The sequence below is a fragment of the Lineus longissimus genome, chromosome 8, assembly GCF_910592395.1.
Source record: "Lineus longissimus chromosome 8, tnLinLong1.2, whole genome shotgun sequence".
Taxonomy (NCBI): Eukaryota; Metazoa; Nemertea; class Pilidiophora; order Heteronemertea; family Lineidae; genus Lineus; species Lineus longissimus.
In genome coordinates this window covers 8,020,343-8,043,062 of record NC_088315.1, presented here as the reverse complement: position 1 = coordinate 8,043,062, position 22,720 = coordinate 8,020,343, and the positions used below count along the sequence as shown (strand labels likewise).

Genomic DNA, 22,720 nt, shown 5'->3' with positions numbered 1-22,720 from the left:
TAAACGAAAACAGTATCTCACAAGCTGTGTTTGCTGGTGTCCTCCAATCTGGTCGTCTTTCATTTGAGACATGCCAGGGTTGGCTAGAATTGTTGAACTATCTGATATCTATTCATCTCCATCTGTCTAGTCATCTCTAAAGTGAGAAAGTCAGACAAGCCAGTAATTCTCCTCTGGGGTGTCTTGTTGTCACAACACATGACAAACCACGATTCACTTGAGTGGTTGTGCATGATTGCTGTTCTAATTGAAAGAAAATTAAATACCTTAAAGACGTATTTGAAATAATTTTGTATTCTTTATCTACAACCTTCCACCCAAAATGTAAATATTTACAAGATGTACATCTGAATAAATTTTACATTATTTTAGCACAATCATATGGAAAGAAACAATGGCTGATATGAATAAAGTCTAGCAAATGCTTTTACTTCAATTTTGTACAGAAAGGCCAAGTGTAAATGTACATGGAGTTTTAGATAAAAGCATTTACTAGTCTTTATTCATATCACCCATGGTTCCAAGAAAAGCATAAGGTCACAGAACAACCGACAGTGGAACCTCCCTTAGTGGACACCTCTCTATTATAAGGACACTCTATCTATTAAAGACTAGTTTTAGTCCCAATTTGTTTGTTTCCATTCAATTTGACCTGACTAATCAGGACACCTCTGTATTACAGACAGCACTGATCAGTCCAGATGATGTCCTTAATACAGAGGTTCAACTGTATTTTGAGACAGAGATCCACAAGTGAATTGGATTCTTATCAGGAATGGGATACAGATGCATCAATCTCCAGGCCAAGCAGTTTAAGGAGACTGTCTATGCCAACATAGACTACCGTTACAGCAGGTGATCACAGGCGAGTGAAAATACCAGAATCAATCAAACACTTAGCAATCAACAACCTGCAGACAATTTACATATACTGGTACTGAAGTATTGTAAGTCTGTAGGTTGTGAGTTTTATTTTTTATTTGTGGTTGATCAATTGCTATTATCTGGTCTTTTCACGCACATTTTATCTACTCCAACAATCTTGGAGTAGGTGAAACAAAATGGCAGTCCACTGATTATCGTGATTGATTGATAGGAAACATTTACTGAGAAACCCATCCTATAGTTCAACCTGTCAGCGATTTTTCCAAAACATGATTGAAACGCAGCCAGTGCGAATATAAAGACTCGTATAAATGCTCAGGCAATAGCATGATTTTTCTGTTTTTCAGTCCAACATCTAACTCGTAATCTCTACATGAATGTCACTCCTATTCCAAATTGAACTCCTTGATTCACACTGAAAAAGAAAGAAATAACAATGAAAATCATCTCTCTCAGATTTAACAGTGATGCAAGTCCTTAGCCTAAAAAAGTTTCATTTCTTTCAAGTTACTTCAGGCAGTCATAGAAATTGTGATGACGCACCCGACTGAACTACCCATAGTCATTGTGAAACCTTTCAGTAAACCTTAGGTGAGCAGCTCAACCAGTTCTACCATCTCAGCCAGGTGAAGCTAGGCATGTTAGACAAGAAGACCGGGCTAGAGTCTCACGCGAACAGTGGGGATCGAACCAGGGATCTCTTGACCACTAGTCAAGAGTCCAAGCCACTACACCACAGCAGCTTCTTAAAGGATTAATGCACATCGTGACCATTCTTACCTATCTCCTGCTTGTACTTTAAATGGTATACAATAGTTCAACTCCATCCTGGCGATTCTTCCCATCCGCAGAACAATACCAGCACCGTAAGATAGCCGCATTGTTTTGTATAGATGCTCTAAGGTTTGCCGTGAATCTTTTTCTGAATTGAGAGGAGAACATGCTCAGTATCTTCTTCTATCTCCGCAGTATTTTCTCCAGGGAGTTTCAGTTGCAACTACCTTTAGGCTCTGACTTGGTTATTGGCCAAGCATCTTTGCCCAGGGAGAGTTTATCACATGGCACTCTTATTTATCAATTTGATGATATCTTATGCTAGCCCCTGGCAAAGGCACTAAGTACAGGTATACACCTATAGACCATTAACAGCATGATTATTCTTCTTTTCTTAACTGTCAAGTGAAAAAAACCCTTCTATCGAAACTCAGAAGAGTATATGTCTAGCACTGCTCCATATTTACATGTACTCACCGAAGTCTATATTTGTAAGATTTCCAGCATTTACGAAGAAATGTGTCCTAAATAAATCGCCAAATCCCCCCCGGCCTGGACGGAATGGCAATGGAGTGTAAAGATGTAGACCAGCTAGACCATAAGCCTCACCACCCATTGCACAACCTGTAGAAAGAAACGAGAATTTAAAAAGTAAAACTAAGGCGTTTTATTATGTAGGCCTATCAACATCTCGGAATCATCCCTGGGATGATTAGGAGCAGGAACAAAGTTAACCATCTTCGTCACAGGGATCTCCACAGGGTTTCCTAAAGGTACGGTGGTACCCTCGAAGTTTGCCAGTGTGCAACATACATATGAGGTAGGGTGGCCCCAAAGAAACCCTTTACAAAATTCTGGAGCAAGGTAGGGTGGCTGCTCCAAGGCAGGGTTGGTAAACTGCCAAGGTCGGGTGGGACGTCCTGACAAGTGGCCTCGTGGAGAACACTCTTCGTGACTGGCAACAACAAAGAGAGCTATTGAAAGCAGAGAACAGTCACATACCATCCGTGTGTGGCCCCACCCCCTTCATGTTGAAACCTCGCAAAGTCAGTGGACCACCGAGATAGAACCTGTCGTTGATGCCGACATCTTTATTGGGATTTAACGACTTCATTACACCTCCTGCTAGTGAGAGTTGGAGAACCTGGAATTAATATGAATATAAGGAAAATATTATGGCAATTCGTTTTTAGGGCAAAACAGGTGGCCCTACTGATTTTTGTACACTTTGAACATGCCGACATCCTTTAGATCACTGGAATGATATAGTTTTGTACTTTACATATAGATGGCAGTCACCAGTTGGAGAATAATGAACAACTTGAACCTGAAATTGAAGGAACACCTACTGGGTTTCTTACATGGTGATACACAATCAGGTACAATAAGTTACTGCTTGAGCCAACAGTTGAGGTGCTCTAGCAGTGTGATTGTACGACCACAACCACAATAGCAAACTTACTGTATCAAATATGAGTGATTTGCTTATCTGGAATTCTAAGTTGTGTTTCATGAATTGAACGTCTCCACCAAGGCCGGCATATTCCTGAAAGAAGAGGCATATTAATTGATTTAAATGAGACAGACCATAAGAGATAACACAGTTTGAAGGATACAACGTGAATGTTGAGCTGGGGACCAGACTCAGCTCATGCTATAGACCTGCTCCTTTGGAAGGATAGAAAGGAATACTGGCCTAAGGACACCGCCCCGACCACTAAACTCTGGGGCAAAACTGATATCACATCTCCGTCATAACAATGCAATACCACAGGGACACAGTGGCAGCCAAAGTTTTCCTGGCACCCTCTTGAAGCTGAATCTTAAAATGATGCTTCACAGTACTTACCTGAACTATTTTTAACATGGAGCCACTGGTAGGTATCACTGGGTCGTCCCGTCGATCACGAACATATGTGTGAGAAATGGAAGACTTGAGAGAATGGCCACATTGTTCTCGTACATCGAACGCTGCTGTTCTCGTGAGTGGGTGGAGCTCTCGCCAGACACCTTCCCATTTTAGACCATGTGCTCCGAATAGCGACTGAAACTATGAAGGAAAAGCACTCATCATCAATGGGAACTCTGAATTGCCAAATTTATGCACCTCCGTCTTGACACTCAAGGCTCTTAGATCATGACGAGTCCTGTAGTGATTTTAGACATGTTTGAGTAAGATGACTGACGTCATCTTCCCCGCCCATAACTTCTAGGAGTTGAAAAGCAGTACTGTAGGATCTAATGAATAACAATTCAGTAGTCGGCCCCAAGGAAGGAAGTGACGTACCGAAATATCGAGTCCAACCCCTCGGTCAGTCTCTTTGTACCCTGACCATGGATAGTCACCTTGGTTCTGATACACGCCAGCTGTGAATCTGAAAAGTCAAAAAATAAAGTATAGTGCAACCATTTATCCAGAAATATTCATGTGCCTTTTACATCTTGTTGTTTTAGTCAACATTCTCACTTGTGATGCCATCTCGGCGGACTGACCAGAATCACTTGTAACGGCATCTCGGCAGACTGACCAGAATGAAGCTTCCGGATTCAAAGTTTGCTCTATAAAATCTCATTTGATTAAAAGACTGGAACTATTAAAGTGAGACTATAAGCAGGACCTGGTAGCATTCAGGTGACTAGTATGCACAGTTAGAGATAAGTTAGAGACCTGGGTTGTGTTTGATTCAGTCGTAAGTACAGCTGAACAGGGGAGACCCCTATCAATAACTTTGTGTAACTTCATCTGACCTGGCTCCAGACTACAGTGTCCCTTTAATTCTTACTTACTTGGCATCTGGATTGGCCTCAAATGGTTTTGTGAAGTTAACATTGAAACCGCTGCTGTGTTTGGTGCCATGGCTATACTCCAGGACAAACTTCTCAGCTCGGCCAAACGTGTTAGGGGCTCGTAGATTGAACAGCTGGAATAGACAGAAAGCATACCGTAAATCTCAACTGAATACTTGTCATCTCACCATCAATCTTCTCACAGTGGTTCTAGACTTGAATTCTTGAGACAAATGCTATAGCAAACAGCAGCTCAAACCATGTCATTCACAATCAACATTTGGGTGTTGTTGATGACTTTGTCTGGTTTCAACAGATAAGAAATTTCATTTGCATTTCCAATCAACAAATCTCTTTTTGAGATATTTATTTTCACGAATTTGGGTTATTCAGGAAAAAGGCAAACATTTGGCAGTTAACTACTTGCCGCCATTTTGATAGGACTACTCACCAAACTTGCATCATTATTGCCAACCAAAGTATTGACACCGCCAACTACACGTCTCATCTCGTTCACCTCAAATGTGATGTCATAGCCGTCTTTCCTCGCATTGGCCCCTGAAAAAATAGAAAGTGGCTTGAGTGGGAAAAGACATATTGGCAGCTGCTTGCATAAACTGCTACAGATGGTGAAAAGGTTTTGTGGCGTGTTAATATCAAGGTCTTTTGAGACGCTTTGAAATCTCTTTTTGGAAAAATAGGCCTTTACTGTAAACGAGTAATTTACACAACAGTTTTATTTTTGCTCATTTTCAGTCCTACCTTTGCTCGTGTCGATGAATATTCCCACGTTCTTAAAGATGCCGAGCCTCTCCAACCGCAATTTGGCATCGTGGGCCATTTTGACCATCTGCAAGGAGAGTCAAAAGACAAAACTACTGTCAGCATCATAAGTAAATCTTAGCGTTGTTTTCTGCTCTGGACCCTGTAGGGTTCGCTCCTATCTTGCAGTATATCGCTGAATGAAAGATGACCCAGTTTCCCAACATTGCATATTATTCACTCCGAGACAGCCGGGAGACCTGCTAGCTCCTGCCTAAGTCCCCCTTTAAGAGATTATGATATTTACCTCTTTGAAACTGCTTGCCTTGAAGACATCTCGGACCTCATGCATGACCAAGTCATCCTTCGTCCTTCCCAGACCATCGATGTGGACATTCACGACTTTCGCCTGCAGGGATAAATTTTGTGTATTATTTCACAACCTTTTTTACAATGTATATTACTTTTTAAGGCTGATCACAAACAGACAAACCTCCCAAAGCAAACACCTCTCTATTTAGGACACACTCTCTATTAGGGACACAAGTTATGGTTCAAAATCGGTTGCTGCCATTCAATCTGAACCCCCTAATGAAGACACCTCTCTATTAAGGACAGCACATTGTCTTCAATAGATAGGTTCTACGGTGTAGTGCTACTCTCCGATTTATCACCCCTTTCTATCCATCCATCAAGAGTGTGAAGCATTCTACCGATTCAGCATTTTCACAATACCTGATTAGCCTATACTCGGCAATAATCAATGATTCACGTGGGACACAACATGATGAGTAAACTCAATATTGTGCGTAAACACCTGCTCATGCTCTGAAAACACTTGAAGTTCACATCACGCGCTCAATGAAAACTAATGATACTCTGCCTGGGACATATTTGACGAAGGTAGGTTGTGCGTGCTGTTAAGTATTGTCAGCAGATTGTCGAATAATCTCTATACTACATGATTTGTAATGCTATACCTATAGGCTGCAATTATTATTGGCCATGCAAAGCACATAGAGACCATATATTTCTTGATAACAGTTTCACCATGCCTGCTCCATGACTGAAAAGGAATTGAGATTCGAAATTCAAAGCTAATTCCTATTATTTTCTATAGTCTCAGAAAGCTACTCTTGTATATTTTCAGGCTATCAAGATGAAACAACTAAACATCCTCACGATACTCCTACTCAAAACCTTCTGTACTATAGAGGGCGCAAAATTCCTTGTCCTCTCCATGCAATTTAGCGAACGTGTCTCCGAATTTGCAGCAGTCTCGGAAGGATTACTTGACAATGGGCACGAGGTACACATGGTTGTCGATGAGAACCTGTTACAGAATTTTCAGCAACGATTGGCTGGTACCAAGGTCCGGTTCCTGACTTATAAGTCACCGAATAAGGAGTTTGTCTCGGAGAAAACTGCTGATGAAAAGTTGGGAAATTTGGGTCTTTCTGGTGCCAGGTTTAAAGAGATTCTGGAGCGATTCTTAGAAGTTAGGATAACGTATGACTGTAAGCTCACCCTGCAGGATCAAAACGTGTTCAAGAAAATCCAAGCGATGAAATTTGATATGGCTATTGTTGACGGGTTGTATTTCTGCTATCACATCATACCGCATAAATTAGGCATTCCATACGTCAGTCTTTCATCCCATGAATACCCGCTACTAGTCAGGGTCCAACCACTTGTCGGCTCTATGGGATGTAACATCGCTGGGACACGCAACACGATCTTTAACCGCATGAAACAGTTCTTTACGGTACTACTTATCACAGACAAGTTGCACACTTCATTTTGTGATGAAGCCCAGTTTCCCGCCAATATTTACTCTCCCGAAAAACCTTATGATTCGTTACGGGAACTGGCAGCGAAAACGAAACTGTGGTTGATTTCACAAGATAACGCAATCGACTGCCCACGCCCGACTAACCCAAATATAGTATTAGTTGGTGGAATAACCGCTCAACCGGCAAAACCAGTTACTGGAGAGATCGCCAGGATAGTGAACAATGCTAAAGATGGTTTTATACTAGTTTCATTTGGATCAATGATAAGCAGTATGCCCTTAGAAATGCAGGAAAGATTTGTGAATGCTTTTGGCCAACTGAGACAAATCGTGATTTGGAAGACGCAAAACGTCAAGGTGGTGCTACCAAAGAATGTTCGCGCTCTGGAAGAGATTCCTCAGAATGACCTTCTTGGACACAAAAACCTTAAACTCTTCATTACGTATTGCGGGAATAATGCCAACAGTGAAGCTGTCTATCACGGCGTCCCAATGGTTGCGATGCCGATTTTCGGGGACCAATTCAACAACGCCGATCGGGTCGAAGTTTTAGGACATGGGCGGCAGCTATCGATTACGAAATTCACCGGTGATCAGCTATACGAAACGATGGAGAACATACTAAATACGCCCGGTTATACAGCAAAGGTTAAAAAGGCGTCAGAAATCCTTAAAGACAAACCGCGCCATCCGCGTCAAGAGGCGGCATATTGGATTGAACACGTTCTCAGACACGGTAACCATCATCTACGCACGACCTTGTCCGATATGAATTTAGCGCAATATCTAATGATAGACATTTACGTTTTGTTATCAATTCTTATTCTTGTCTTGTTATTAATTGTGAACAGGACTGCCTTGTTTATTGCACGCACGTTTTGCAGGGGCGCAGGCTCTGGGCAGGACGAGAAGAAAAAGAAAAGACAGTAGTGACAATTTTTCAACTGCAATGAATTCATCATGATAAAACTTAAAACCATCAGTGAAGAAAAGAAATGTTCCCACCAAAATGCAATACTGTTTCCAGAAACGACATAATGAGTTGTACATACAAACGAAACTAAATTATGATAATTCTCCTTGGCAACCTTTTCTTGCGACGAGCATCATTCATAAATGACCTTATCGATATGCTCTTGAAACTAAGCGCTACATGTAATGAACATATCAACAAAATGCGTTACTAAGGCAACAAATGGAAAACACCTTAATTTCTACAAAGGTTTGTGATTTTTAAAGTGCATAGATTTTTACATCAGAAACTTCTGGATTATAAGAGAAAGTCGATTAGAAAGTATTTTTTCACAAATAAAAATCATGGATAAAGGCTTCATATTGATATGACAATTTTGATACATTTGAAGAATGAAAAAATTCAAATTTAATTACAAATTGTTAATTTCTAAAGAATGGTGTAGGCCAAACAAGGACTTGCTTTATACATGTATAAGAGGGATTCCTGTTTTTCTCTAAAATGAAATGGCCAGGGCCATTGTGCTCACCTCTAACGTGCCGTCATTGTAAAATGGCGGTGCCATAGGAAAACTTTGACCTCTGTGACCTTGAGAAGTAGGTCAAATCAAAAACCCACATTTATGAAATGTATCCTTGCTAGGAGTACCTACCATAAAAATGTTATGAAAATCAGACCACTATTAAACGAGCAATCAAACATTTTAACTTTGGACATTAAATTTGGCCCCCGGGTGGCCAAACTAAGAATTTTTCAAGATGCCCGCCTGGCACCCATATTGGCTATCACATTTGATAAAAAATCAAGGATTTAGTAGAGAGTACATAGATATACATCCAGATCAAATTTGGTTGCAATCCGATCATTAGTTTCGGAGTAATAGTACTGTGTTTATTTTTCAAGATGGCTGCCTGGCGGCCATATTTGATGTCCGAACGGCCGAAATTTTAGGGGTGGAATAAAGAATCTCCAGATACATGTCCACACTGGTTTAAAACCTTCTAGCTAAAATAGATAGGAAACATGCTACTGTTCAGTGCATCAGCAAACTTTGACCTCTGTGACCTTGAAAAGGAGGTCAAATCAAAAACCCGGAGAATATATGATGCACCTTTGCTAGAAGTACCTACCATATTTTTTTCAAAATTTCCCGACTACTATTAAGGGAGATATTGCATATTTTCACTTTTAACGTTTGGCCCCCTGGTGGCCAAACCATGAAACGAATCGGACCGAAACTTGGTCTCCAAGGTGTCATTACATAAGGGTACATGTGTACCAAGTTTCAACTCAATAGCTCTAACAGTTACGAAACGTGCCCTGCTAACGGACGACGGACGACGCCGACGGACGACGGACGCCACGGTATGGGATAAGCTCACCTCTGCTAAGAGGTGAGCTAAAAATTAGAACATTTGAATAAAATTGTATTATAAACATTACCGTCTTTGAGAATATCATGTAGTCTGTGCGCCCCCCCCCCATGTTTGTGATGTGGATAAACGCCCTTTGTATTAACTAGTGGCTGAGGAAAATAGAAATGCAGTTAAACACAATGCCACAGAACAGTTATCATGCAGGCAAATTTGCCTAAACATGGTATTTACTATTTGTTTATCTGTTTACACAAAGGCAATCATGAAGTATATCAGTACATTTAATCGCAGTTGGAAATTTTCAAATTTAATCACAAATTTCAAAATTTTGAACATATATGGTGAAGGCATTTAAAGCGAACTGGAACCGCCAAGCCAGTTCGTATGACCTCGTTTTCATTTCCCGCGTATCGGGTGATCAGAACGAGGCATGAATGAAACATGGCGCCTAGCTGTCAATCATTCAGTGACGTCACTACTATGGAATTTACTACGAAAATTCATGAATGAAAGATCGCATGACTCACATGATTCTCACATGATTCTCAATAATAACAAATTAAACTGCGCATGCTCGGGCACTGGGGGCGGAGCTACAAAGCTGAACTCGACTTTCTCGGGCGGTGAAAGTCGAAAAGTTGAATAAATCGCTCGGCGGTTCCAGTTCGCTTTAAAGTAGGCTGTGGGTCTACTGATAAGTCCGCCAATTATGGCAATTCCTTATCACACACACTCATATTAGTAAATATGCAATCATTGATATGTAGGTTATGTCCCTTACCAAAAATACATTTTGCCCATACCTAGAGAAGCTTGGCATGGATAGCCGGCCAGGATTCACTTCAGCTCAGGCTACCTCTTGCAATTATTCTGGATAGGTAAGTTATAAAGTGTTTCCCCCATGTTTTGCTTGTTGCAAATATTTGATAGAGTTGCTGCCCCTGAAATGGATTTTGTGAAACCTGCATACCCAGCTATGGGGAAGATTGCTCATTTCTGAGATCAGGAAGCCCAGCCCCATAGAGTCCAGAGCTGTGCATAGATGAATAGCAGCAACACCTCCACAGCGATTCCACTACCTAGGATAGTATGCTATGACTTCCAAGGTATGTTGGCCTAAAGAATTATCGAGGTCAACGAGATAGGTTGATAATTGTATTATCCTGTGGGGCTGTGTGGGGCTGTGCTTAAGTAAGACAAGCCTAAGCCTATGCTGGAGTCTCCAACTGGTTCATTAAAACTTGTTAAAGTACAAAAAGCCTTGTAGATAAAGTACAAAAAGCCTTGTAGATAAAGTACAAAAAGGCTTAGAGAGCGCATGACTGTTTAACCGATAAAAAATCTGAATAGTTTTTTATATTTCAGACGCCACAAGACCACCACCATTCATACAGATATGGTCTCGAGAAAATCTTTCACTGCCCAGGGAGTAATCTTACTGCTACTTCTAGTAGCACATGTAAGCTCTGCTGGAAAAGTCCTCGTCCTCAGTATGCAAATGAGTGGCCACCTAACGGAATTCGGAGCAGTTGGGGAAGAGCTTATACGGATGGGACATGAGGTCCACGTAGTGTTGGATGAAAACCTTCGGACACCATACCAACTACGCGACAAGGGCTTCAAATTCTTTCGCTACAGATCACCGGACAAGGACAGGGTTTCAACGTCGAAATTCGACTCGTTATTTTCAGAGCAAATCGTGTCGGAAAGCTGGGATGAATGGAAGTTTTTACATACTGTCTATCGCCCAAGGATTACGTACGATTGCAACCTGACATTGCACGATGAAGTCATGATCGAGGCTATCAGGAAAGAGAAATTCGATGTTGCACTTGTCGAGGGATTATTTTTCTGCTACCATTTGCTGCCATACCGCTTAGGTATTCCGATCATAACATTATCTACAGCGCTGTATCCCGGTCTTACGCGACTATACCCACCGTTTACAGTCATCAGCTGCGGGATTACTAAAGAGACTAACACAATATGGAATCGCATCAATATGCTTATTACAGCTTATAACGAAGAGGACTTTGCTGCCCAAACTTTACACGAATCTGTATTCTTGGATTACCTTCCTGGAAGACATGTCAAAAATTTATACGAAATTGCCCTGGAGACCAAACTTTGGTTGATATGCCTGGATAATATCTTGGATTGTCCACGACCTGCGATGCCAAATTTGAAGTGGGTTGGCGGTCTGGATGTTCGGCCTGCTAAACCTCTTGAAGCAGACTTAGAGAAGTTTGTCTCAGATGCAAAAGAGGGCGTTATCATAGTTTCTTTTGGATCGATGTTGTCGACACTTCCAAAGAAATATCTCGATAAGTTTCTTGCGGCATTTAAACAGTTGCCGCAGAAAGTAGTGTGGCGACTGTCGGCCATTGCACAAGATGGTGTCACATTCCCACCAAATGTAAAACCCATGATGTGGCTTCCGCAAAATGATCTTCTCGGTCACAAAAACACGAAACTATTCATCACTCACTCAGGAAATAATGGCCAATGGGAAGGCTTTTATCATGGCGTACCAATGCTTGGCTTCCCCACTTTTGGGGACCAGGGTTACAACACCAACAGAATAATCCAAAAGGGCTTTGGCTTGGGTTTGAACTTGAGGGATTTCACCACGGACGAACTTGTAGAAAATATACAGGAACTTTTGACCAACCAAACCTATCAACAGAACATTCGAAAAGCAACACAACTTTTTCGTAACCAGCCACATCCTCGCAAGGTGGCAGCAGGGTATGTTGACGAAGCCATTCGCTTCGGAACGGACCACTTTCAGTCTCCTGCCTCAGATCTGCATTACGCTCAATATTTGATGCTGGATATTTATGCTTTGGTTACTGCTGTGCTGTTGTTTATTGTTTTTCTACTGAAGAAACTGGTGCGTGCATTGTTGAGATGTGTTTTGAATCCATCTGCAGGTACTCACAAATCAGATAAGAAAACTCAATAAGAAATGTTAAAAGAGACGTAGCGATAGCTAAGCCCTGCGTAGACAAGCAATCTTAGTTGCTGTGACCTGCAACACAGCCATGACAACATGACATGCGATTACAATTGTGAACAAATTGGCAGCCGCAAACCGACCACGATAATCATGTTGTCATGCAGTACTTTTATCGGTGAAAAAACTTCCCTGGCATGATCTTTTGAAGCCATCTGTCAAGTGTCTTTATGTAATGATAAATAAAAATTGTGAAATGATCAATAAATATTGTGAAAAGATTTTTTTCTGAAATTTTTGCAAAGAGTTTAATTGAACACTTGAACTTGAGCAACTGAAAAGCAAAAATGAATTGAAGACACCCCTCGATAAACACAAAGCAAGACGGGAAGCGAGATAGATGAGACAAACTCCCTGATCTCAATATTTTTTTGATTATTCACGAGGTTAGAAGAGACTAAAAGGGCACAGCAAGCACAGTCATTAAGAATAGCACAGAGATCCTCAGCTGCCACCTGCTGTACACATTGCCATCTACCAGACAATAAACAAACTAAACAGTCCTCCGAATATGAAATCAATAGCCACGTTCATATTTCCCCGATGATACACATGTATTCGTAAAGCAATTATCCCCACTTTATTTGTTTACTTTGATCTTCGACACATATGGTGGATAAAGACCTCACACCGGAAATAGATTGGATATTGAGACCATTTGGTAAGTATTTTGAAAAGTATTTCGCATTTTTCTCTTTTCTGCATCATGACTTGTTCCAAGTTGTTGGCCGGAGACGAAGTTGTAGTAGCAGGTGCCTAGGCACACTGAAGGACAAAGTAGCTGTATGTTTTATCGCAGGTGTGTGTACATAGTACTTTGGGTGAGATGATGCTTCGTGGACACCTCATCGCTTCATCTACATAGATTTCCTGTGATGTGACCTCTGATAACATTTCGAACAGCTGGAATGATACCCTATTCCTCCTTCAAAGTCAAATTGTAACCAATATACAGTATGACCAACTTAATTTAGATGAAGTAGAAACAGCCAAAGAATGCACCACCCTTTATCAAAATTAAAGGGAGACTACAGGAAGGAGATAGGTGGGTCAGAGAAAGTTACATAAAGTTGCCAATAGGTGCCTCTACTATCTCACTATACATCGGCACTCTTCACATTTGTGCGAGGAATATTTTCATCGCTATGTTTAAAGGGTTGACCACACATACCACCATTTTGGCTAGAAATTAAAATCCTAAAGCAGATAAAACTCTTTCAATTCAAAACGAAGTAAATGACTATTTTAAGGGTGGGAGTCAGTTCTTTTGCTTTCCAGAGAACAGACTACCTACCTCGAAATTGGTATTCACTTCATGTTAAATGAGTTCTAATTGCTTTAGGATTTCATGTTCTGGCCAAAATGGGGGTGTGTATGGTCAACCCTTAAAACAGACCGTGTTCCCTAACTGTGCCTATTTTAAAAACACCTGGTGACCGCTGGCACTAATTGGGCCCCCTGACTCCTGACAAAAAATGATATTAGATACTGAGTACGGCGATGCATGGGTATGAGTGTGTGTAGTCGATGAGAATGCATGGTAGATTCCCCTCCATCCAGCTGTGACTGATATGCACCTGCCGTATAACAGCGGGCTATCAGTGAACTAACAAAAAAAGTCATAAATTTCTATTGTTGGAACCAGTTGTCACACCACAGGTGTTCAATTAAAAGCATTATTCATTTCAAAATGACAACATGAATCATGTGTGTTACAAGCCCATATTCTGCATCAGGAACACACTGTACTGATGCCTGGACGACTGAATTAGGAGGCCTTGGTGTAAAATTCTCTTTGATGATATTGTAATACTAATAGCAATCATATCTTTAAAGGATTTACATGTGTTTATATATAGGATCAGAAATAGAACCAAGGTGTGATGGCATTTTTCACTTTTACCTTCCCTTTTGTGTTCTTTTTAAGTAGTACAGAAAAGGGCATGTTGGCACAAGCCAAATTGACTTTGCAGTATTTTCAAATCTCATGAGATATTAAAATACCAGTAGGCCTGCTGTTTTCCTAATGGTCCATATATTCTCCTTTCAGACAACCATGGCAACCAGCAGAAGACTCATGCCCGCCCAATACGGTCTCTGTATCTGCCTATACCTCCTAGGGGCGCCACCTATATTTGAAGCAGCAAAGATTCTCATCATTCCGTTCGGTTCAAAGAGCCATCTGATCGAGGGCGTTTCAATTGGTTCTGGTCTTCTCCGCCAGGGGCACGACGTCTATTTGATGATGGACAAAGCGGCAAAACTTCCCAACGGCTTGATACATCAGGACATAAAGAAGATATACTTTGAGCCTGAAAATACAGATCCTGAAAGAGTTGAACGCAAAAATGGGCGAACAATGTTTACAGGTCATTCTGAGAATACCGCATCTGTGATCGGAGTCTTACGAGAACGCATCAACGCATATTGCAAAGGATTGATTTATAACACAGAGCTCATCACTAAACTGCAGGAGAAGAAATTCGATATTGCCGTGGTGGACGGATTAACGCATTGTTTGTTTTTAGTACCCTATAAACTTGGAATACCGTACATCGGCTGGACGAATTTCGTCCGTCCATGGGATTTGAGACTACATCCCATAATTACCAGCTTTCCATGTAAAATGCGAAGTGAAACTAACACCCTGCTAACGCGCATGATGCAGTTTGGTATTAGCGTGATAACGCATACTTTACCCAATGAGCTCTACGATGAGGAACTATTCAAAGATGTCGTCCCGGAGCGCCCATACACGTCAGTAGTTGACGTGGCATTACATAGCAAACTATGGTTGCTAAATACGGATAATATCTTAGATTGTCCGCGTCCCTCATTGCCAAACATAATATACGTCGGTGGACTAAACGTTCGACCAGGCAGACGTCTTCCAGAAGACATTTATGACTTTGTCGAAAAGGCACCGGATGGGACGATACTAGTTTCATTTGGATCAATGATGGTTACGCCACCTGTTGAGGTGATTAGGAAGTTTGTTGAGACTTTTGCGATGCTAGAACATAACGTTATATGGCGTCTAAAACTGCCAGATAACGTCACAATAAAATTCCCGAAGAATGTCAAAATTGTCGACTGGTTGCCACAAAATGACATCTTAGCAAGTCGCAATGTGCGGTTGTTTATTACGCATTGCGGGAATAACGGTCAAAGTGAGGCAATCTATCACGGCGTACCGATGCTGGGATTTCCACTCCACAGCCAACAGCCATACAACGGCAAGAGAATGGAGGTCAAAGGTTACGGCCTGAAGATGAATATTCGTTCATTCACTGCGAAGGAGATGCACGACAAAATAAAGGAAATCATATCAAATGAACAATTCTACAAAACAATTCATAAAGCTTCGGCAATATTCCAGAGCCGTCCGCATCCACAAGATCTAGCGGCCTACTGGATTGATCATGTGATCAAATTTGGTGCGGACCACCTCCAAACATCAGCCAATGACATGTCGGCATTTCAATTCACCATGTTTGATATTTTTGCCGTTTTAGTCTTAGTTGTTATATTGCTTCTGATTGGGTTGAAGTTCATGGTCTCGTATCTTATGGACAAACTTTGGCCAGACCTCAATGTAATCAAAGACAAACTTGACAATATGGATCTGGAATGGAAGAAATCTTCGTAAAAAACCTTGAACAACTTTTGGGACGTTACACTTGCTTAGAAATTGGGACTTACATAGGGCATTTCCCGTGGGCTAGAAGGAGTGTTTGCAGGGTTGCAGATGTGTTTGCTGATCCCTGCTCCATGCGTGGTGAGGGATAACCAAAACAAGAATGAAGAAAAAATTTTACCAGCATTTCCATGATGAAATTTACCTAACTTGATACTTCAAGACATATATCTCTAACAGATTTTTTAGCAGAGAGTTCTGCAAGCCGCCTTTTGTTTTTTTCAGAATTCTTTCTTTTAAGTAACTTTATCTTACTTTTTTCATGTTATTTTTATTTAAAACTTAGGTATTTTTTCAACTTATGATACATGTACTGAAGTGTATGTACTCTAAACCGTGTGATGTTCACGAAGCTAAAAGTTTCGCGAATTTTCTCTGTTGAGAAGAAGACTAAATATCGCATTCATGGCCCAAATTTATTGGTCAATGCATTACGGTTGAAATTTTCGTTGTTCTTAAACTTCACGATTTTCAGTGCCTTCGCAAATATAAAATGCTTTCAAAAATTACATGGTTACATTTCTTATGGGTACACCTATACTGTGAAAATTGGAATAAAATTTCCCAAGCAGGAATTCCGTTGATTCTGCCGCTAAGTCATGAGGGCTACAACATAGTGCATTGAGTGCCATATTTCAAGGATAGAGTCACGTTCCGACGGCGTGGCTGCCTGCTGGACACTTCCAAAACTGATTCCATATTGCATCTTTGGAAGTTTTTACTGAAAGTGTATACCATACCGTGCATACAGACAGAGGCCTAACCTTTGGTAGCGCACTGGGTATATACAGTAGAACTAGAAGATGCACATTATGGACATTCCAGTCTGCTCAGCCATGGACTTACAGTGGGAGAGTATATTTGACCCGTCAGCTTTAAACAGGCGATTTTGTAAATACACGCTCCAGGAGATGTGTACAATGCACAAATACTATAATTTGAAAATCTACACACACTTCCAGGGCAACTTGATAACAAGTGAGACTTTAACAATGAGATCCTTCGCCTGAATTGATAATGATACGTAAATGTGTGGGCCACCGGAATTGTTCGATGAATCAATGGTGTTTGACATAAAGCCAACTGGCCTATTTATATGTAGTAGGTTCCAAAAGATTTCATACAAATCAATATAGGTCGATAAGATAGTTGTCAAAAAAATTTCATATAGCAACAGGCCTGTGTACTTTTTTGAGGCAGTGACTTGCAAAACATCTGTCGTTCTGGACGGACAGAGGTGCACTTGGCTCAGTATTCAAGGCGGTAGCCAGTTGTAACTGCAAAAGGTCAGTACATTTTATTTACAGGCCTATGTTTGAGAATCAGTCCCGCACCTAGCTTCTGTAGACTACCAGGGCAGTCCCTGGTCATCCTAAATATAGTCTTCCTGTGGACTGCCCAAAATGGTGGGAACATCTGCGGCTGAGCACTCGGCAAATGAATATTGCGCTAACATTTCTGTAGGGCATTTTCTGACACTGAATTAGATTGATCCACGTATACATGTACCATTATGCCATGAATGATAAAGTACAATGTACCTTGTATGCATTTATGTCAATACTACACTTCAAATCTCCCATGGTTTTGTAGGGTATGCACTGGCTGTGTGTTTCATGGCTACTTAAAAACTACATGTGAGGAAATAAAACACAAAACGATTTTTAAAATGCAGAAGAAAAGACTATTTTCTTCACCTCTCCTTTTCTTTAGGCGTGAATTGACAAACAAGCTACGACACATTTCCAACCAGTCACAGCTATCAAACAATTCGACTTAACTTCATCTTTTTCCACCTTCAGAAATGGAACGCCTGAAGAACACAATTCTGATTGGCATTCTAGTTGCCATGGCAACACGCAGGACGCAATCATCAAAGATTCTGCTCATCCCTGTGAGGCAGACTAGTCACATTATGGAAATGAACAGTTTAGCAATCCCCCTGATGAGTAAAGGTCACAAGGTCACAATGGTGTTACCGGACGAGACAAAAGTTCCGACAAAAGTCGAAAAAAGTGGAATGCAAATTTTACGATGGCAATTTACCAATGAGACCAGTAAATACGGACAGGGACTCGGTGGAAACTTCATCGAAGAAGCATTTGAAGAATTCTTTAATGGGGAAGGAACGTTCCTGGGAAAGATGATGCATAACATTCCAAGAGATTACCAAGCGCTTGTCAGTGAATGCCATGGAACGCTTGGTGATCACGCCTTGAACAAGAAACTGCGAGCAGAAAAGTTTGATCTGGTGATTGTTGATGGACTATTTATGTCTCGCTGCTTCTTTCTAATCCCATTCAGGATGGGGGTGCCATACATCGGATTCAGCGCTATAATTCCACCGGACATCATGTCAACAACGTACATCCTTAATTCAATAACGCCTTCAGATCTTTCCACGTTTGGAACAGGAATGACCTTTTTTCAAAGGCTATTGAATATCCTCTTCACACATGGACCCCTTTTTTTGATGAGAAATTTCGTACACAAAAAACCAGAGCTTGAGAAGTATGCCGACGGAAGGCATTTTGATTCACTAGCACAGTTGATATCAGAATCAAAACTTTGGTTAGTTTCTCAACACCCCTTACTAGACTTTCCAAAACCGAAACCCTCATTTGTGATTCCGATTGGTGGTCTAAATCCAACACCTCCCAAACCCTTACCAGAGAAGATACAGGCATTCGTCGACAAATCTAAAGGTGGCATGGTCATCATTAGCTTTGGTGGCTCGGTCAAACAGTTGCCACAAAGGTTTCTAGCAAGTATCCTAGAAGCAGCAAACAAGCTTCCAAATTACAGTTTCTTGATGCGAAATAAGGAGTATGCCGGTAAGCTGCCAAGTAATGTCATGATGGTCGACTGGCTGCCCCAGAATGATGCGCTAGGACATCCAAAGACGAAGCTTTTCATCACCCATTGTGGTAGCGGGGGGCAACACGAGGCCCTGTATCATGGCGTGCCGATGTTGGGCTTCCCCGGAATCGCTGACCAGTTCCATAATGCTGCGCGCATGGTAGAACGTGGCTACGGGCTAAAAATGAGCCTCAACGACTTCACCACAGAAGAACTGGTGGCGAATCTAAAAACTCTGCTCAACACCGAGACACACCGAATGAACATAAAACATGCTGCGGAAATCATGCATAACCCACTCAACAAACCTGATGAGACACTTATATACTGGATCGAACACGTCATGAAATACGGTGGCGATCACCTGAAGATTAATTCAGACTTGAACTGGTTTCAAATTCTGATGTGGGACATCTGTCTATTCCTACTAGTGGTATCTGTGTTGATTATTTGGATCAATTTCAAGATACTTCAATGTTGCTATAGAAAATGTTGTGCCAAGAGATCGAGGCCCAGGCCAAAGGCAATGAAAAAACAAGATTAGCTTTACTGCACTACCAAATCCACTATAATGCAATGGTAGTATTTAGCAAGCAAGAGGATCATACTCTAGCTGTATATCGCACTCCTTCATTCATTTTATCAGCACTGATCTAAATAATAGCCCATGAATTGTACAAATAAGAAGATAACAAATATGAGCTGCTTCCAATACTAACTGCCATAATAAATGCATCGCTAAAAGCTAGCTGTGTCCCCCGCACTTTTAAATCTGCGCTCATTAGGCCTCTACTAAAGAAGCCAGGTCTCGACTCTGACATTCTCAGAAACTACCGCCCTGTGTCAAACCTACCCTTTGTGTCGAAGGTTGTGGAGAAGGTCGTTGATGCCCGCCTAGAACATCACCTCCTGTCCAACTCGCTGCATGAAGAAATGCAATCCGCCTACCGAAGAGGTCACTCAACAGAGACCGCTCTACTAAGGGTTCAGAGCGACATCCTTGGTAGTTTGGACAGGGGTGATGTGACAGTGCTTGTCATGATCGACCTCTCTGCAGCCTTCGATACCATTGACCATAAGATCCTTCTAAAAAGGTTTGAACAGTTATTTGGCATCACTGGCTCTGCTCTTGCCTGGATTGCATCATATCTTGATGACAGGTATCAGACCGTCGTTATTAATCGTCAAAGATCTACGGCTGTTCTCTTAAAATATGGTGTTCCACAGGGGTCAGTGTTGGGCCCAAAAATGTACTGCATGTACACAAAGCCACTTGGCAACATAACAAGAAACCATGGCCAAGGTCATCATTTTTATGCTGATGATGCCCAGCTTTATGACTCTTTTAATCCGGTGATCCAACATGCACAGGAAGATACAATTGACTGTCTTGACTTATGCATAACTGACAATGGTTCCTGGTTGAAGGAGAACATGCTGAAAAAGAACGACGACAAGACGGAGGTGGCACTCTTTGCATCCATTCATCGTTCCAAGACCCTGGATCACGTTTCGTTGAATGTTGGTGACTCTATCATTGACTCTGTGGCATGCGTACGAAATTTGGGGGTGATGTTTGACAAGAAAATGAACATGGAAGCACAGGTGAATGCTGTCTGCAGATCGGCCTACGCCCAACTGAGGAATGTTGGACTTATCCGTCAGTATCTCAGCGCTTCTGCGGCCCGCTCGCTAGTGTGCGGCCTAGTCACATCACGGCTGGACTACTGTAATTCACTGCTCTATGGCATTTCAAAAGACCTTATGAACAAGTTGCAGAGGGTGCAGAACGTGGCGGCCCGCATCATCACGCGCACCAAGCGTCGAGACCACATCTCCCCTGTACTACGCGAGCTCCACTGGTTGCCAGTTGAGCAGAGGGTGAACTATAAAATCCTCATGCACGTTTTCAAGTGTGTGCATGGAACAGCCCCAGGTTACCTGTCAAGCCTAGTTAATATCTATAGGCCAGGCAGAGACCTTCGGTCAGCTGATGACAACAGACTGGAAGTTCCAAGGGCCCGGAGCAAATATGGAGAGCGTTGCTTCTCTTTCTCCGCTGCTGTTCTGTGGAATGCGCTCCCTTTTGAGGTCAGGCAAGCAAGGAGCCTTGCATCATTTCAGACGATGCTAAAGACTCATCTTTTTCGACAATGTTATTAATATTGTAAAAGCGCCTTTGAACGGATAATAATCTGAAAAGGGCGCTTAAATTTAAATATGGTATATACATACATACATACATGAGCGTAGTGTTGTTATTATTTAGAACTAATCGCAGGCACCTCTGCCCCTTATGCAAGTATTAATAGGTATCTTGTACCCACCCTTCAAGGCATTGACACATGTTCCTTATGATATCAACTCTTAAAGGGGGACTATAGGCAGGAGCAAGGGGCAATAGCATTCCGCGAAGTAACTATTTATAGCTCACAAGGTCATTTGCATAAGATATTGATGACGTTTTAGTCACGTGACAGTCGGACATCGACACTTATTTCTACGCATTTGAGCTTATTTCAAAGTCAATTATCTTTGACCCTGCATTGTTTTTAGCATGAATGATACCATAGAGTCAGAGAGAGAAATATTCAGAACAACTATGTAGTATTTCCAACACTTGGACTTGTGCCAGATTGAATCTAACTGCCCTAGTTAGAAAGCCTGAATCCATTACGAAACCTCATGTTTGTCCGACATTGCCTGTAATTCAGCGATGGGGAAATAGAGGGCATTAGCTGCAGTGACCTCATCTTCGCGGAATGCTATTGGTCATTGTCAGGTGACTAATGTTCACAGTTAGAGGACTGTGTCATATTTGTTTTAACATACATGATATCCTGCACAAAACGTGAACAGTTTTGATGTGCATGTAATATGAGATATGAAAAACAACTATCAGTATTGGTGTCTTTGTGTAACTTCATCTGACCTTCCTAGTTGCTGCCTTTAGACTCCCATGATTTGTTCAGCGAGGTGGTTACCCTCAACCCAGGGAGGTGGAAGACCCTTGGATAGGTTTTTGCCCAGTCCACAGGAAGATTCAAAAAGAGGGCATCTGTAACAATTTCCCCATATTTGCCATTTGTGTGATCTCTTTATATTGACCAGCAACTTACAGGTATGCCATCCAGTCCAAAGTCTTCATCCTGACCTTCATTTCGTGTCCTCTCAACAGGACCCATATCCTGAAATAGATGTTACATTAATGGTCATTTTTTAATTTCATCATCATCATCATCATCGATGGCATAATAGGTCTGGTATGGGCCTTTGCCTTTGTTTTGCAAGTTGCCCCCTGGCTAAACACCTTTCAACTGTTCTTATTTTGAATTTCTTTGATGGATGCCATGTCATAATGTTGATTGATGGATCTACATTGTCATTGAGATATCCCCCCCGCCCCTCTTGCAGAAACCCTGCTGTCACAATGGGTATCAATGACAAGTGTACGTACGACAACCGAACCCATAAAATACCCATACAAATTTATCTGTAATCGGACAAGCATATTTCAGAAGAGATATTGAAAGTGCTAACATATTGTCAGCAAACTGTCATTCCTACAGTAGCTACCTTTGCATGAACCGTTCCCATTTCTGTTCTGCGAATGAATCTTTATACAGTTCTTGTGGATTTATTGAGGGATTTATTCTGTTTCAATTTGCAAAACGTGAAAAATTTATTAGCGCTATCTATCATCCGCCGGTATAACTAAAGGTGACCTTGCGTAGTTTTATTCCATAACTGCAGAGGGCAGCAGCTTACGGGTTAGGCTATATTCTCCAAGCGTCGTCAA

At 41.5% G+C, this 22,720-nt stretch overlaps 5 protein-coding genes across 9 annotated transcripts; 4 read left to right on the top strand and 1 right to left on the bottom strand.

Annotated features, from left to right (window-relative positions):
• Positions 1-309: 309 nt before the first annotated feature.
• Positions 310-22,622, bottom strand: LOC135492757 (sorting and assembly machinery component 50 homolog). Of its 2 annotated transcripts, XM_064779394.1 has the most exons (13): positions 22,498-22,622; positions 22,041-22,109; positions 5,516-5,617; positions 5,209-5,296; positions 4,898-5,004; positions 4,447-4,580; positions 3,947-4,034; positions 3,509-3,709; positions 3,122-3,205; positions 2,662-2,803; positions 2,137-2,283; positions 1,666-1,807; positions 310-1,300 (listed from the first exon to the last, which is right to left on the bottom strand). In XM_064779394.1, the coding sequence occupies exons 1-13, from the start codon at positions 22,516-22,518 to the stop codon at positions 1,255-1,257; spliced, it is 1,371 nt and encodes a 456-aa protein (XP_064635464.1). In that variant the 5' UTR covers positions 22,519-22,622; the 3' UTR covers positions 310-1,254. The 2 variants fall into 2 exon arrangements, with proteins under 2 accessions (XP_064635464.1, XP_064635465.1); XM_064779395.1 differs by lacking the exons at positions 22,041-22,109; positions 22,498-22,622 and adding an exon at positions 10,320-10,398.
• Positions 6,366-9,316, top strand: LOC135492449 (2-hydroxyacylsphingosine 1-beta-galactosyltransferase-like). The gene has a single exon (XM_064778948.1). The coding sequence runs from the start codon at positions 6,368-6,370 to the stop codon at positions 7,928-7,930; it is 1,563 nt and encodes a 520-aa protein (XP_064635018.1). The 5' UTR covers positions 6,366-6,367; the 3' UTR covers positions 7,931-9,316.
• On the top strand, positions 10,100-12,593 carry LOC135492756 (UDP-glucuronosyltransferase 2A3-like). 3 transcript variants are annotated; one of them, XM_064779391.1, is made up of 2 exons: positions 10,100-10,227; positions 10,715-12,593. In XM_064779391.1, the coding sequence occupies exon 2, from the start codon at positions 10,746-10,748 to the stop codon at positions 12,312-12,314; it is 1,569 nt and encodes a 522-aa protein (XP_064635461.1). In that variant the 5' UTR covers positions 10,100-10,227; positions 10,715-10,745; the 3' UTR covers positions 12,315-12,593. The 3 variants fall into 3 exon arrangements, with proteins under 3 accessions (XP_064635461.1, XP_064635462.1, XP_064635463.1); XM_064779392.1 differs by lacking the exon at positions 10,100-10,227 and adding an exon at positions 10,320-10,455 and having other exon boundaries at positions 10,715-12,556; XM_064779393.1 differs by lacking the exon at positions 10,100-10,227 and adding an exon at positions 10,487-10,540.
• Positions 12,883-16,568, top strand: LOC135492325 (2-hydroxyacylsphingosine 1-beta-galactosyltransferase-like). 2 transcript variants are annotated; one of them, XM_064778723.1, is made up of 2 exons: positions 12,883-13,026; positions 14,416-16,568. In XM_064778723.1, the coding sequence occupies exon 2, from the start codon at positions 14,422-14,424 to the stop codon at positions 16,012-16,014; it is 1,593 nt and encodes a 530-aa protein (XP_064634793.1). In that variant the 5' UTR covers positions 12,883-13,026; positions 14,416-14,421; the 3' UTR covers positions 16,015-16,568. The 2 variants fall into 2 exon arrangements, with proteins under 2 accessions (XP_064634793.1, XP_064634794.1); XM_064778724.1 differs by lacking the exon at positions 12,883-13,026 and adding an exon at positions 14,110-14,243.
• Positions 17,175-20,400, top strand: LOC135492648 (UDP-glucuronosyltransferase 2C1-like). The gene is made up of 2 exons (XM_064779213.1): positions 17,175-17,348; positions 17,865-20,400. Exon 2 carries the CDS (start codon positions 17,867-17,869, stop codon positions 19,463-19,465), a length of 1,599 nt encoding a protein of 532 aa, XP_064635283.1. The 5' UTR covers positions 17,175-17,348; positions 17,865-17,866; the 3' UTR covers positions 19,466-20,400.
• Positions 22,623-22,720: the final 98 nt, after the last annotated feature.